The sequence below is a fragment of the Trachurus trachurus genome (genome assembly GCF_905171665.1).
Source record: "Trachurus trachurus genome assembly, chromosome: 22".
Classification (NCBI taxonomy): Eukaryota; Metazoa; Chordata; class Actinopteri; order Carangiformes; family Carangidae; genus Trachurus; species Trachurus trachurus.
The window spans coordinates 12,511,119-12,526,096 of NC_139907.1; the positions used below are offsets into that span (position 1 = coordinate 12,511,119).

Consider the following 14,978-nt stretch of genomic DNA (forward strand, 5'->3'; position numbering starts at 1 on the left):
CCTGCTACTGATTTCCCAGCCACACGCACACACATACACGCGCGCGCAGACTCAGCCACAAACAGACAGTCAGTCTCTCCGCAGAAACAGCAGCAGGCAACAAAACAAACTCTCCCTCCGCGGTTCAGACGCCAGCACTAACTAAAACTGTCGTGGAAGTGGAGTCGACGCGATGTTAAACACGAAATGCTACCGAGCACACGGCGGCGCACAGTGAGGCAGGGGGTGCTCCTGAAACAAGTGGGTGAACTGTGACAGAAGAAGCTGGAGAAAGCAACCCAGGAATTTGTGCTCCACACGTGGAAAAAGCAAAGCTGAAACACATCGGTGAGTAGCGTGAGTTAACGTGGAGGTGCACTCCTGTTTTAGTTATTTTAATGCGTGTGTTTGTAGTTTTCTGTGTGGGGAAAAAAGTTTAATTCACATTTTATAGGCGTTTATACCGACGAAGGGAGAGTTACTGTGTTGCTTCAACTGGTTGCCTTTTTACATTAAATCCGAACAAGTGTGCGCACGTAGTCGTAATTAACTGTCTGTGCAGGTGCTGGAAAATACTTGATAAGTGACTGTTAACTTCATCTCTGATTATACGAACTAAGCGTTGTTTTGTGAGTGTTTCTTTGAGCCTGTCTGGAGCAAACCTGGTGATGAAGCGGTTTTACCTTTTACTTTGACTAAATTGGAATATTTAAAATGCATTTTCTACACCAAACGTAGCTACTATCTTTTATTCGTTTGCTGTAAGGCGTTCATGGGAGTGAACCGCGCCTCCCCTGTTTGTGGAGCTGTCTCCTATGAAGTGAGGCTGCTGTGGTCTCGGTTACATCCTGGTGTCGCGTCTTTACTCGTCCAATATTTATTCGGGATCTCCTCCTCCCCCTCTGTACAGTATAACTTGGAAGTGCAAACATTTTAAGGAATTTATTGGCTGTTGTCCAACTTGAAAAGCTGGGTATAGTTATTAGGCTGCACTTCTGTAGGCTTATCATCAATGTCATCAACCTACAAGACAATATCAAATAGTAGGCTATTTGTTGGATTCTGCTGGTGCTAATGAACCACATGGAGTAAGGCTTTGAAGATTATCCTCCTTGGTACTGGTGTTTCCTCCCATAGAAATAATCAATATATCTGATTATTATTGAATCATAAATGCTCAGGGAAGCATTTGGACTGTCATTGGCTGCATTTCTGACAAAAACATTTAGCAGTCCTATGCATGATTTGAAAATTTGGTGCACATAAGCAAACTAAACAACCATTAAAACACCCTCAGGTGCAACCTGGGGCTCCTCTTGATATTTTTGGAAACAGCCCTGTTTCATCCTGTTTAAGATGCGTTTTTGACACATTGATTCAAAGGCTTCTTAAAACGGATGTTATGAGCCTATGGAGTTAAAATATTGTCTATGAAAGAGCATGAAATGTTTTAAGGTTGTTTGAAAACATGACCAAGATGCAAATATGGAGTCTTCACTTTATTTATGTATTTATTTATTTTTATATGTCTATCCAAAAAACACATGTGAGGGGGAAAAAACTGTTGTATTCAAATGCCTATGTCCCCGATGAGCAATTACCACCTGTCTCCACCAGTGTATCATTTAGACAGGTTGTGACCTGGAAGCCCGTTTGCCTCAGATTAGCGCTGGGGCTCCTAATCCTGCCCTTGTGGCTCCCAGTGCTGTTATCTAACCCACTTGCGATAATATATTGCTTCTTCCTAGGAGTTCATTTGCTGTGGCTCACCATAATAGGTGAGTTTATACCTTTCCTCATACTTCAGTGTCCAATTACAGTATAATGTAAACGGTTGAGCTGGCTCCCTCTCTGTGTGTCCTTTGCGTGTTCTGTTGCCAGAGAGAACCGATATCCATTAAAGGAGACATACTATAGAGCCTTGTTTCCCTAGTGGTTTGTGAAATAAAAAGAGGAACAAAAACCTGCTCATCAGTGTTTTTTTTTATTTCTATTTTTTTTTTTTTTTTTTACAAAAAGACAGAATGGGGAACCTCTGTGGCTGTGGTTGCCACCCTTGCATTGCATTGATGACTAGCTCTGTGCTTATAATATAAGTAATTTATCTATTTTGCAATACTTTAACAATGGAGAAGTTGTAGTGTAAAGTTAGGCTGCTTATGTTTTTGTCTGTCTCCTCGGAGTATGTGTTGATTTTGTGTAGCCATTGCCCCAGCCTATTATTGAGTCACTGTGGTAATGATCCCTGCAGTAGTGCTGAGGACATCTGTTGGTGAGTGCTCTACGTTTGCTTTTCTGCTGTTTGCCAACCACTGTTCAGTCCTTCCCAAATGTTTTATCACTGTAAGGTGCTGGGCTATAAATACTAAGCTCATTTGGGGGCCTAGCATGTCATTCATTGATTAGTGGTTAGCCCATGCCTCCCTGGCAGTATATAACCTCCACTAGTAGCTGAGTCACCCAGGAAAATGAAGGGGTTCTACCATCTCCTAGCTTTTTTGACAGAGCAGTGTAAGGTTGGATTAAACCTGCTGCTTTGATGGAGAGTTATTCATGTGTAGTTTTCATTTATTATGTCATAATAACATGAATAGACAGTCATGAGACAAAACATAGGCTATATGTTATTGTCTATATTGTTTGGCCGACACAATGTACACTGATTGCCTTACATATTGAAAAGAATAAGACAACGCACAGTAAAAAGAGACAAAGGGTGAGACAGGATGAGCAAAGAACTATTAAATTATAGGAAACATCTCTAGGATGAAAAATGCTTTTGAGCTCTCTCTCTCTCTCTGAGAGCATTCACACAATCTGCTGGAGCACTCCCTCAAGAATAAAGGAACAAATTACAGTATTAGTGCCATTCAGTAGCCAATTATACACTAACATAGGTCCCCCCTTCATGATCGCTATGCTGACCACACACACTTCATGGTGTGTGTGAGAATCTCTCTACTGCTCAATTAGACGACCTTCCCTCTTGTAATCTCTTGTCTCTCCGTCATTGTCATGTGAACAGAATACAGTTTAGATTTGGATGTGCAAAATCTAGATACCCCACTCCCCAAAAACACAAAACAAAGAAAATATCTTTTAGCAGTCTTTCACCTGAGTCTGCTAAAATGAACTCTGAAGAGAGAGAGCAGCTCAGAACCTGCGGCATCCAAGTGTCAAAGAAAACAGAGTGCAAGATACTGAATTGGAGCAGTGGCTGAGTTGCAGCACATTTGTTGTTTTCTGTTGGGGAAGCTTGTGGAATCCCGATGGTGATATTGTTAAGTGTTGTAGTTTTCACTCCGTGGGCCCGGTTTCTTTGTTTTCAAACCCAACTTTATTCTGTACTGCAAAAGCAGAGCACATTTGACCAAGTCAAGCATATTTAAGAATCTTGGATGGCTGAGCTGGAAAAAAAAAACAGTGTTAATGAGCTTTGCTAACTGGCATGCATATTGAGTTGGTTCTGTGGGAGGGATTTGGTCCTACATCTAAAAACTTGGACAGTCAAATCAGGTCTGAAGTCTGAGTCTTGAATAAGCTGTCCTGACCTTGGCTTGTTTTACTTTGTAGTTGAAATTATCTGTTCTGTTGTGCACTTTCTTCAAGGTTATTTCTGAGAAAAATTCCCTAACTCAGTATTTCACAACACAGCCCTAAAGTAAAGCTATCAGTGAGAGGAAGCACTCTGATTCCCTTAGTGAAGTATTGGAGTAGTACACAGTAGAAATACTGCTAGTATGGGCTGTCTTTCACTGATGAAATACCAGAGAGACTTTCCCCCTCAGCATGAACTGGACTGTGCAGTTGTACGACATAATAATTCTCGGTATTACTGGCACTTTATCAACAAACATGATGCTTGTAAGTTGCCTGTGATGGAAAGGCTTTCACTGCGCATGTCGAGGCAGAGTTTTGTTTTGCACCAATTTAGGATTCGATTTTTTACACATCACAGGCTGACACCACCAGCACAAAAACAGCAGGGTAGACGCTGTAATCTCTTAATTCTTTTAAGAGAGGTAACATTCGCCAGCTGCGCACGTAGCGATGTTGGATATTGCTCGCTCAGTGTCACTGTTGTGTGACATCACTCTCGAAAGATGTAATCGTGAAAGATGTGTGCACCGTGGGAGGGTTTTCTGTAAAATCAAGGCCGTGTACAGAGCCATGAGTCAACATGAAAGATGCGCCTGAGAGGCAGCAGATGAGGTGAAGTGTTTTATTTCTTTCATACATCTTTCAGAGTGCAGTTTGGAATGAAATTTTGTCTTTGAAAGTTACTGAACTGGGTAAAATGTGTGTGGGAGGAATAGATACAGAGGATGAATGGTTTAAAGAGGAGGATTATAATATCAGTTTGAGTTGGTTATCTTGCTAGATATCATTGTGTTCTGAATTTTGTAGTGAAGTTTTTGTAGATCATATAGTTTATATCATTGAGTTAAGGTTTTGTCTTCACCCTGCAAGTAATATCTCTTAACATATTTCTTGCACGCCTGTTGTCTACTGCTGGTGGATGGGCTGTAATTTGTTTCAGTGTTGCTGTCTTACCCACAAGCAAAAATGCTTGTAAACACACTAGAGCAGTGCACTTACTGTATATGTTTACTGATGTTTTTTTGTTTTTTTAACCATTGTCTCTGTCTCTCAAATACTGCATATTGGTCTTTGGAAAGACACTGTGCTGTAAATGTTTCTATGAAAATATTGTACTAAATGGCACTGTGCTACTGTAAAAGCAGTCCAACCTTTCTGTTGTCCCCTAGCTAAGACACTACTGTTCTTATTAGTGCCAGGTTATATACAGTACACAAAGACGATTTCACAGCTTTCCCATATCCAGTTTTATCAGAGGAGTGTAAATATACAAAGGTTATGTTGAAGCTGTCAGACAATATTTAGATCCATTCGAGAGCAGCGTATATCCAGACAGTATAGTGGGAGTGATCGGGGCACCGAGATTGGCATTGTAAACGCATTATCAGCCGCAAAACTCGTTTTGCTAGTGCTATTCCCCTTTGAGTCCAGAGTTGCCTGTTACTGTCATCCGGGGTCTGTAGATTGATCTACTTCTACTATAACCTCTGAACTGGATGGTGTCATCTCTGAGTGCCACGCGCAGCTGCAGCACGGCTCATTCACTCTGCGACAGTCGGCTTGTTTACAGTACCTGGAATTTGCTACTGCTAGTTTTGTGCAACATGGCTGAATATTTGTCAGATTCCTACAGACCCCGGTTGACGATAACAGAACGAGTTTCACGGCAGATAAAGCATTATTTAGAGGCTGCATTCTTGATGCCCTGATCATTCCCACTATATGGATATACGCGGCTCTTGAATGGTTCCAAATATCATTAAGACTCCTAAAGACACCAAAGTTATATGGATGAGTAAACAAACGTATTTTATGGCAGAAATAAGGTCCAGGTTGTAAAAAAAAACGCACTTCTCCTTTAAGGATAAGTTGTTATTCCCAATCAGCCGTTCGTTAACAAGTAAAGATAAGGCAAAAATGTGTTTTCTCATGCTTATCACATTTTTCTGGTGGATACGCGCACCTACAGTACATGTTTGTGTCTTACCCGTGCCCTTAACTTAACCTGAGACTCCCTACAGTGGTGAAATGGTGAGGATGTCCACAGTCTCCAAAGGTGCTCTCACTGTCATGGTTCAGAACTAATTGCTCCAAAGTCCAGACAAAGTGGACGCACACACACACAACCAGCGTGTCACTCTCCTCCTAGTTTCAGTCACTACTGACTGAGCAGAGTAAATATACTTAATCATTCATTCTTGCTGGATTTTTTAGATTGTGCCAACTATTGGTTTCACTTTGAGTCTCCAACGGGAATAAAAAAACCCACACTGAATTGATTGTGGTTACAACCCGTATCCTCCACCTGGCTTTTGGACTTCACCACAGCCTCAGCAGCAGTAGCAGCAGCAGAGGACCCTGCTGCCTCTGCTTCTGTGCCTGGTTCTCATGGACCTGTGAGCACAGGATGGAGAGCAGGCCCGTGTCAAGAAGTGGCTGTGCAGCTGACTCAAAGACCTCACTCCAATGAGGTCCCAGGAGAGCTGTGAGCATTGACTGAGCGAACAGACCTCACATGAGCACACAAGACGGAAACGAGGGAGCGAGCAGCAACAGTGCTACTCGTGCGCTACTGCTTGGCAGTACACGGCCACAGTTAATGAAGTGTTTTGGAGTGGGGCTCTACTTGGAAATGGGGTGATAAGGAGCTGTAAAATATATGTACGTCGTTTTCACTGCCACAGCAGATCCCACCAGTGCTACAACTCAGCCCTGCGCTGTGAGCACTGCAGAAGACAGCTCCAAGTCAAGCTACAGTATAAGCTACACACTGTAGCTGGCTACATTTCATTGCCTTGAAGCTCCTGTCTGCCTCCTCCTCGTCTTCCTCCTTCTTGTGTGCTTCTCACATCCCCCATCCCCGCGTCCATCCCCTTATCCCTCCTTCCCGTCATGCTTCAGTGGGCCACCTGAGGGGGAGATCTGCGCTCCCCTTTGCCTGGTGACAGCTTGCAGGGAGATGTGGGCAGCCTTCCGTCTCAGCTGGAGGATGGTGGAAAGAGGGAGAGATCCTATGGATTAGGGCTTCCACAGAGAGGAACTCCGCTGGGCTGATTTGCTCCTATAGAGGGCAACAAGACCAGTAACTCGACTACAGTTAATTTAGATTTTCTGGTTATTATTTTTATTATTTGTGTGATCCAGATCCAAATATAAAAGGATAAGACAGTCATAACAGTATGAATAACCTCAGAATACTGTAAAAGGCCTGTGTGCAACTTTTTGGAGTGTTGGACTGTTTGTGCTTTTTGTGGTTGGACTGGCACGGTTTAGGTCTTACAGTCTTTAGAGCTCAGTCTGTCTTTGACGCAAAACTCAAAGCAGAGTTTTGCACAGTATTTACACCGTGTCTGGCTGACTTAAAAGGCTGCCATTGAAAGAGATTCCCTGCTTTTGACATGGTGGAAAACAACTTTGTGCCTGTGATCAATGGCATATTTTCATTTGAAAGTTTAGGTATTATTTCCTAGCTGAAGTGGTGAGATGTTGGGCGTCTCTTGAATTCCAAAGAAATGGATAGTTATTAGCATTTCTAATTACTCTCCACAAAATCTTGGCCTGGGTTTTTGTTTACTCTGAAGTCTTACATTGCTGAAAGAGCAGAGAGGACGGGAGATTGATTGAAAGGCAGCATATAATGCTGCTTATGGCCTTGTACAGAAACAAGTGTACAACAAAACAAAAGGTTTGTAAATTAATTGAATTGAAATCTTTATTGTCCTTGAGGGGCAACTGGATTTATGTAGAATGTAGAATTACTTCAACTAAAATGATTACTACTACTTATAAATCCCTGTAATTCGCTGAGTATCTTTTTATAATGAGAATGTGGCTCACACAAAACACACGTTTTGTCACTTTTATAATTCAAATTTCTACATTCCACTTATCTTACTGGAATAAGTCACACATATTCAACAATAAAAACATTGGAGGCCCATACCCTTGAATATGACTCATAGAATTGTACCAATGGTGCACTGGACTGTCATCATAATGGTTGGCACAATATATTCTACCTAAGACCTCTGATATGAAAGTTTTGTAGGTGACTGCATCAGAAAGCCGAGGAGTCTTTTTTTTTCTTTAAAAAAAAGAAAAGAAAAAAGAAAGCTGATGATTCAGCTCCCTGAGTCAGCCCTCTGTATTACACACATTGTCTTTACAAGTAATGCCATTCAATATGAAACCACCACTAAATTCTCTTGTAGAAATTACCACAGCTCAGCTCAGACACTCAACTCGAAATATGAACAGTAATAGCCTCATGGAAGTGCCACTTACTGCAGGACTATTTATTAGATTGCATTATGTTGCTGCGCTGGTATTGTTTCCAAAGGTTTTATGAGAGCCTGCTGTTGATGTGTTCCTTCTAGCTTGACGTAATCCTACTCTAACAATGACCACAAGTCAACAATGGCAGCCTTTCAGCCACTGCGTTTGGGGGGTGGAGATGTTGGCTTACACACTTCTCACTCCTCATGTAAACTTTGTGCTCCTGCAAATCTTGCTTTTATATTAACCAGTCAATGAATTTTGACTGTATTTGGTTCTCCCTGCTGCTGAGCATTCATTTAGAAATGGTTTATTGTTTTGAAGTAGTCTGTTGTTTATTAGCCGGCCTGTTTGATGAAGCCTTTGTTTTGCAGTCTGGCTTGCTTTGCCCCGTAGTAGAGTAATTGATCCAGTGGTTGAGGGAGACAGATTGGCTCATCGGGGTGGCCTGTGTGGTATGTGGTTAGCAGTGCCTTGCCTGTGCTTCTCTAGTAAATGTGTGTGGCTGAAAAAATGATTAAGCTCCACAGTTCTTGTGAGAGCATTTGGACCTAATTAACCCACTTCTTCATGGCTGCATGCTGTAGTTAAGCACAACTGGGCCAACTAAGGACAGTTTCCCCCCCGACACCGACAGACATACAGCTGTGTGTCTCATAGTATATTCCCAGTCACCCAGAGATAAATTTACCAGTAGATGTTGGCTGTGATAATAGAAACATGATTGCTGCTCTGTATCAGTGAGACTTACCAATACTCTTAACATCGTCAGCTGAAGTCATTTAGTTTCTGCAAGTGGCAGTGCTTCCAAGCAGAACATTGGCAACACATTTAAAGAGATGGAGCGTGGAGACTGGCTGCAATACAGAGAGATGCAACCATTCTCCATTTTGGAACCCTTTACTCCCTCTGTCATTACTTTAATGTGCTATACACTGTCGGCAATGGAGAGTATACCAGTCTACATTTGCTTTGTGTTTCAACTAGGGCTGAGAAAACAGAAAACACATATCAGCTGTATGCTATTAACAGACTCATTTCTTCTGCTCATGACTGAACACATTTTAGCCTCATTCTCAACCTCAACACAAAGATTGATCTGACTGATCAAAAAACAGACTTTCTCACTTAGCTCAAGTGTAGTTGTTCCCTTTCTGGGGCAGAGTGGCTGTGGTGAAATGCTGTCACCGACCAGTTAACCTGGTCCATTGTTTGTGCTTAATGTAATTGGCTGTTTTCCTTTCTCCCTTCTGCTTATCAGGGAAGACTGGATCTCATCCTTTCCACTTTGACTCTTTGCCACCTGTTCACTCCTGCCTACTTCAAAGATGAGTGCCAAGTCAGCTATCAACAAGGAGGTGTTCATACCCCACGATGAGAAGATGCTTGCTGCTGTGCAGGTGAAGCGGAGGACCAAGAAGAAGATCCCTTTCCTGGCCACTGGTGGTCAGGGAGACTACATGACCTTCATCTGCCTCTCAGGTAAGAGAACTACTGTCTCTTCTCTTCTCTTCTCTTCTCTTCTCTTCTCTTCTCTTCTGTTCTCTTCTCTTCTCTTCTCTTCTCTTCTCTTCTCTTCTCTTCTCTTCTCTTCTCTTCTCTTCTCTTCTCTTCTCTTCTCTTCTCTTCTCTTCTCTTCTCTTCTCTCCTCTCCTCTTCTATGCATACGCTATACTGTTGCGACCCAACATTCACCATGTCTCCCTTAATTCTCCTGCTAATGTTCACACTGATGAGCATGTTTACATTTCCTCTGCCAATAGAATGACACACTAAATCAATTTGCTGCTGGGCTTTAGGTCAATCCTTTTTTAAATAGATTAGATTTGCCTTGAAATTGAATAATTGTTTCACCAGGAATTGAGGTTTAAATTATTTTGTTTTTTCCCCCTATATTTGAACATTAGCTGAGATATTGCTTGCTAATTGAATTAGCCATGCATATTATTCACAAGGAGACTAGCTAGAGCCTATAAATTTCTGTGCCAGCAGAACTGCTTATGAAGATCAATGGCACTCCTTAATCCTACTATTTTAATGTGTATTAAATTCTGCTTTGGCAGTATCTGATCACATCACAAAAGGTTCAAAGTAACTTAATTGTGACTTGGAGGAATTTAGAGTATATTGGCACAACACAAAGACCAGCAGAGCTCTCTGTGTGTAGGATTTAGATTCACTGTTGCCTTTCAGTAGTTGCAGTCCCTCCCTTTGAGCCTCTATGTTTACACTCTTGGGTATGACCATATAAAAGTCAATCGTTAGCACACGTCACAGATTAACTACAGGTTTCTGTGAATGTGAAAGAGAAAGTGTTTTCCAAATGGTTAATAAGTAATTTCTTCTTTCATGTCAAAATGGGAGTATTGCTTGATTTTCATCTGCTGTAATGACGGTCTTATCACATTCCCCACCAGCAGCCCCTGTGCCACGTTTTGAGCCCTGTTGCTCCAAAATCTATTAAAGTCACTAAATGTATTAACTGCTTAGTCGGTGTTACATCATTTAAATGCATAAATTATCTGATATACCTTGCTTGAAAATTTTTAATTATGATTATAGAGAAAGTCTGACATAATATGGATAGATTAGTCTTGAGTAGAAAGCTGTTGGACTGAATCCCAAATGTGGCTGAGAAACTTTTTCTAACCTTTCAGTCCTACATCATTTGTATTTGTTTGCTTTGTTTTTCTTTTGTTTTTGTAGCCTTGACTTGACATGGGTAATCTTTGTGTCAGCTTGAGTGTTTCCCGTCATTACCTTGAATAGGAATACACATAGTTGCAAAGAATGGTATTTTTCACATCATTACATGTCAAAAACAGCCAAGGGCACCCTTGAGACTGCAGAGAGGCATGGTGATTTGGGTGTTTTCCATTTGCAGTGTGTGAGCATAGAGAGCCTGTGTTTATGACCCCCATGCTGATGTGTCCTTCAGCAGGACAGCTCATCTTCCACACCAGCTCTGTGTTATTGATGTGCTTGCCCGATAAATTATTCAAATGATCAATTGAAATTAAAGGTAATTGGGACACCTAGAGGCTGGGGGTTTATTTATAGTTATTATTTAGGATTAGTGATTAATACTATTCTTTGTTAAGTAAACACACATTTCACCTCTGATTGTCTTAGTGGGATGGCCACCGATTCTTTTACATTGAAATGCTAACTGCACATTTTATCTTAGTGTAACCTGGACAGAGAGACATACTGACTGACTGAGACAGGGTTAGTCCTAAATCCCTGGTGACATGTCAAGTGGTATCCAATTTAAACTGCCTCAAAGTTGGTATCGGTGGAGGATTTATACCCCAAGTGACTGGAGCAAGATAAGTTGGCTACAGTCAATGACTCCAACCTTCCTGTGAGGATATAGAAACCTAATGTTGAACTGTGTGACTAAAGGGACAGTGGGTTGCATTCTTACTTTGTTTACTTTTTATGTAATCCAACTGAATAGGTGTGTTTTCTGTTTTTGTCTACAAGAGATGAAAGTGGGAGTCGAGCTATCTTTTTCTTTTTTTTAAACTGCCATTCATTTACTGCCACCTTTGCTTATTATGAACAGAAACATCAAGCTGTTTCATCCTAGTGCTGAAAAGCCTTTTGTTGATTTAGTGTTGATCCTTATTTAAAAGAGGAACATTTTGTATCTCATTATCCTTTGAACATATTCTGTACGTGTGAATGCACGCTGCATAATGCCCTAAAACAAATCAAGAAACTTCATAGTCTGTGGCCACAACTACCATTACCAGCAATTGCCCAAGTTTATCTGTGGCCATAGCTTTTTATTAGGGTTTTTTTCTGACTGCTCCATATAAACAATCTCCTGACCAAGCTGCTGCCTTGTATCACATGAGGGAGCACAGTAGTGGAGGCAAGCACTGTCGAGTAATTCACATAGTCATGTGGCATTTCTTTAAACCAGCCAAGCATTGTTCCAAGTTTTCTGTGTGTGTTCCTGTGTGTGCACTGTATAGCCAAATCATGAGTGTGAAACCAGCCTGCACCCGGCTCCCAGCACATTGAAGACACAAGGCTGGTGTGTGTGTGACTTTGAGTGTTCACCATGTGTGTAACTATGTGAAAGCACTGTGTATGTATATAACGGTGGGGGTAGGGGGTCGCTGACAGTCTCATGGCTACAGTAGCAGATAGTTGAGGCCTCAGGGCCATACAGTGGCAGAGTTATGTAATCTGTGGCATGTCATGGCTAAAGGAGGCCTAGCTGTAATATTGAGACAGCTTCAGGCTCTTCACTCTCAAGCTGAGCAGGGCGCTAGGACAAAGCACCAGGCTATCACTGCTGCTCTAATTCCAGGATCATATGCTGTTATACTGGGAGATCTGAGTGAAAGAAAGAGATATAATAAGATATGTTGAACTAATATCACTTAAAATCCCCTCATTAGACATTAAAAAGTAATGGCTAATGTTTATTGTGTATTGTTAAATGGATCCCCATTAGCTGTCACAATGGTGACGACTATTCTTCCTGGGGAAAGACAGACAAACAAACAAAATAATTACATTTTAAATAAACAGTTACCAACAAAGTAAAAGTAACCAGTATATGCACACTTAGTCCTACTGTAATATGTCCACTTTCATATCCATTTGGAATTTATCTCCGCTTTCATAGGCATGTAATATGGATGTTATGCAATTGACCTTCTAACCACAGCAGTCAGTGTACAGTGTCTTTCAGTGTGGGTGAGCCTGAGCCTTCGAATTGGCTGTTTTGTTGAGAATATGACTATTTGTCTTAGGTAGAGGGGCTGAATCTCTCAGTGGAACGAAATGCCTGGACAGCTGCCACTTGGAGAGCAGTGTTTTTTGTCTCAGAATTACATGTGGCTCCAGGAAAACAAGAGCGCTTCGACTGTTGTTTGGCTTCAGGATGAAATCTTGGACCCCAGTCATATGTCAGCAAAGCAGAACAATCCTATTCTTAAACTTGAGTGTCAGCACAACCTGCTGCAATAAACTGATTTCCACTAGAGGAAGCTTCTTGTCCACAAGGTCTAAACCTTTAGTATCTGAGAGTTGGCAAAAAACTTGTTGGCTACTTGACATTTTGGGAGTTTGATTAAGGTTCTTATGCTGTTTGGTGCAGGATCCACTTTATCCACGCTCTACAGTTATCGATCACTATTTGATGGATTCAGTCTGGGTGTTGTCTCTGCTTCCAAGTTTGATTGTGGTGAGAACACAACTCAGACAATTAATATCATGATGTGGTAAATGTGACACAAACGCAAAGTTTAGCTAAACCAATGGTTGTGATTCCTTTTAAATGTCATGTTTCTGTATTACATAGTAAAGATGGACCATATCATTCCTCTTTTTCTAGCCACTCAGTGTCATTTAATACGTTTAATAAGTTATTACCAAATAACGTCTCAGCTCAGTTTCATTATCAAGCCTTGTTTGTGAGAATTATGAGCTCTACATCACCATCAGGTTAAATGTATGGCTACATTTTCCCAACATCATCAGGCATCATGATGTTATAGGAGTGTGTTGGAGCAAATCCACAGGATCAACATGGACCAAGTTGGTTAGTGAGATTTCTCTTTGATCACAGGGGCCTCTTGTGGTGCCTTTATGGCTGGACCTCAGGGCTCAAACACCGGACCGCCCACAGAATGTTTGGCTGGAGAGATCTGAGGCCAGTTGAGCTAGATAAGACACAGTGAAGGTTCACTGAGGTAGCCTCGTCGTCTACATAGTTTTCTTTTCATTTTTACTGATCTGAGAGGAAAACATATTTGCATTCCTTTGCCACCGCATTTTTCCTCTGAGCAATTTTTGTTCTCTTGGTTTTCATCACCTACTTTTGTACTTGTTGTTTACATCTGTGCTGCTTGTGTTGTGTGTGCAACCACTACAGGTTGGCAGCTTTGGGGAAAGGCTTAAGCGGCATCCGAGGAAATGCCATCCTTTTGTTCCGAACTAGCTAACCTTACTCGATTGAGCGCCCTACTCCCATTTATCTGTCACCAACATATGCTCTGTGTGTTTGACTGCACTGATGTTTTATGCTAATATGTGAATTTCCATGTGGGAAGCAAGTCTGTACCCATGTTTATGAGCATATTCATGCACCACGTTTTTATGCAGGCATGCTATTTTGTGGGTTGGTGTTTAGTTTGTGTTGGCTGTGTCTTACATGTATGATATACAGTAGTATGCCATGAAACTCTTCTTATGGTTGTATAGATTTGATTTTTGTTTTTTTATGCTTGAACTTACTTCCCAGCATTGTGTTTTCCATCACTCATCCATTGAAATTTGAACAACACAAAGCAGAAATTATATATTAAATCATGTGATAAAGGTTTTAATTAGAGTATCATTAACTTATGGCAGCTGTATACATTACTGTCAGGCACCCATGACTAACAATAAGTCCTCTTTGTCAAATGAACAAAGATCTTTTATGATCTGTCAAAGAAATCCAACAAAGGCCATTATCAGGGGTTTTCTCTAAGCCTCACCAGAACAGATATTCCACAGTTACCTTGACAGTGTGTGTCCTGTCATAAGTGTCAGCTATTGTGAAGATCAGTTCAGAATTATTATTATTATAAAATGTTTTACTTTAACATTTGCTTTAGTTTATCAATTGATATTTTCTTCAACCACTAAATTGCGACAAAACAAACCCTTGACTATTGTAGTTCTCAAGAAAAATCTATAGTCATTCACGTTGATGGTAGTGGAGATAAATATTGTTCCTTTAAATACCACAGTAAATAATTTTATAATTCAGCATGCTCTGAGATGAACTGTTTTAATTTGTGTGGTTTGTTTTATAGAAAGTTCAGTCCACACTGTTGGACCCTATACGTTTCTTTTTTAATTTGACTTTTACGCTGCATCTGACTGATGACAATTTTTTAAACATCTCAGGGAGTCTGGACAAATGTTTGCTAACGAGCTTGAGCCAGGCGTGGGTGTGTGGGTGGTCTGTTGTGAAGAATGTTGCCTTCTGTAGATTTCTCACAGGGCCAGTGCAGAAGCAGTGACTGATGCTGACCCCCCAGTTTTTAGAGTACAGACGCACAGCCCACTCACCCACCACTAGACACATCAGCACAGCATTAATACCCCCATTT

At 41.2% G+C, this 14,978-nt stretch overlaps 1 protein-coding gene across 1 annotated transcript in view; it reads left to right on the top strand.

Moving 5' to 3' along the window:
• stxbp6 (syntaxin binding protein 6 (amisyn)) overlaps nucleotides 1–14,978 on the top strand; it is a 57,300-nt gene continuing 42,322 nt past the window's right edge. Inside the window, exons 1-2 of the mRNA XM_083998623.1 lie at nucleotides 1–327; nucleotides 9,116–9,336. Coding sequence (XP_083854749.1) covers nucleotides 9,183–9,336 — 154 coding nt within the window. The 5' untranslated portion in view covers nucleotides 1–327; nucleotides 9,116–9,182. The remainder of the gene's footprint in view (nucleotides 328–9,115; nucleotides 9,337–14,978) is intronic.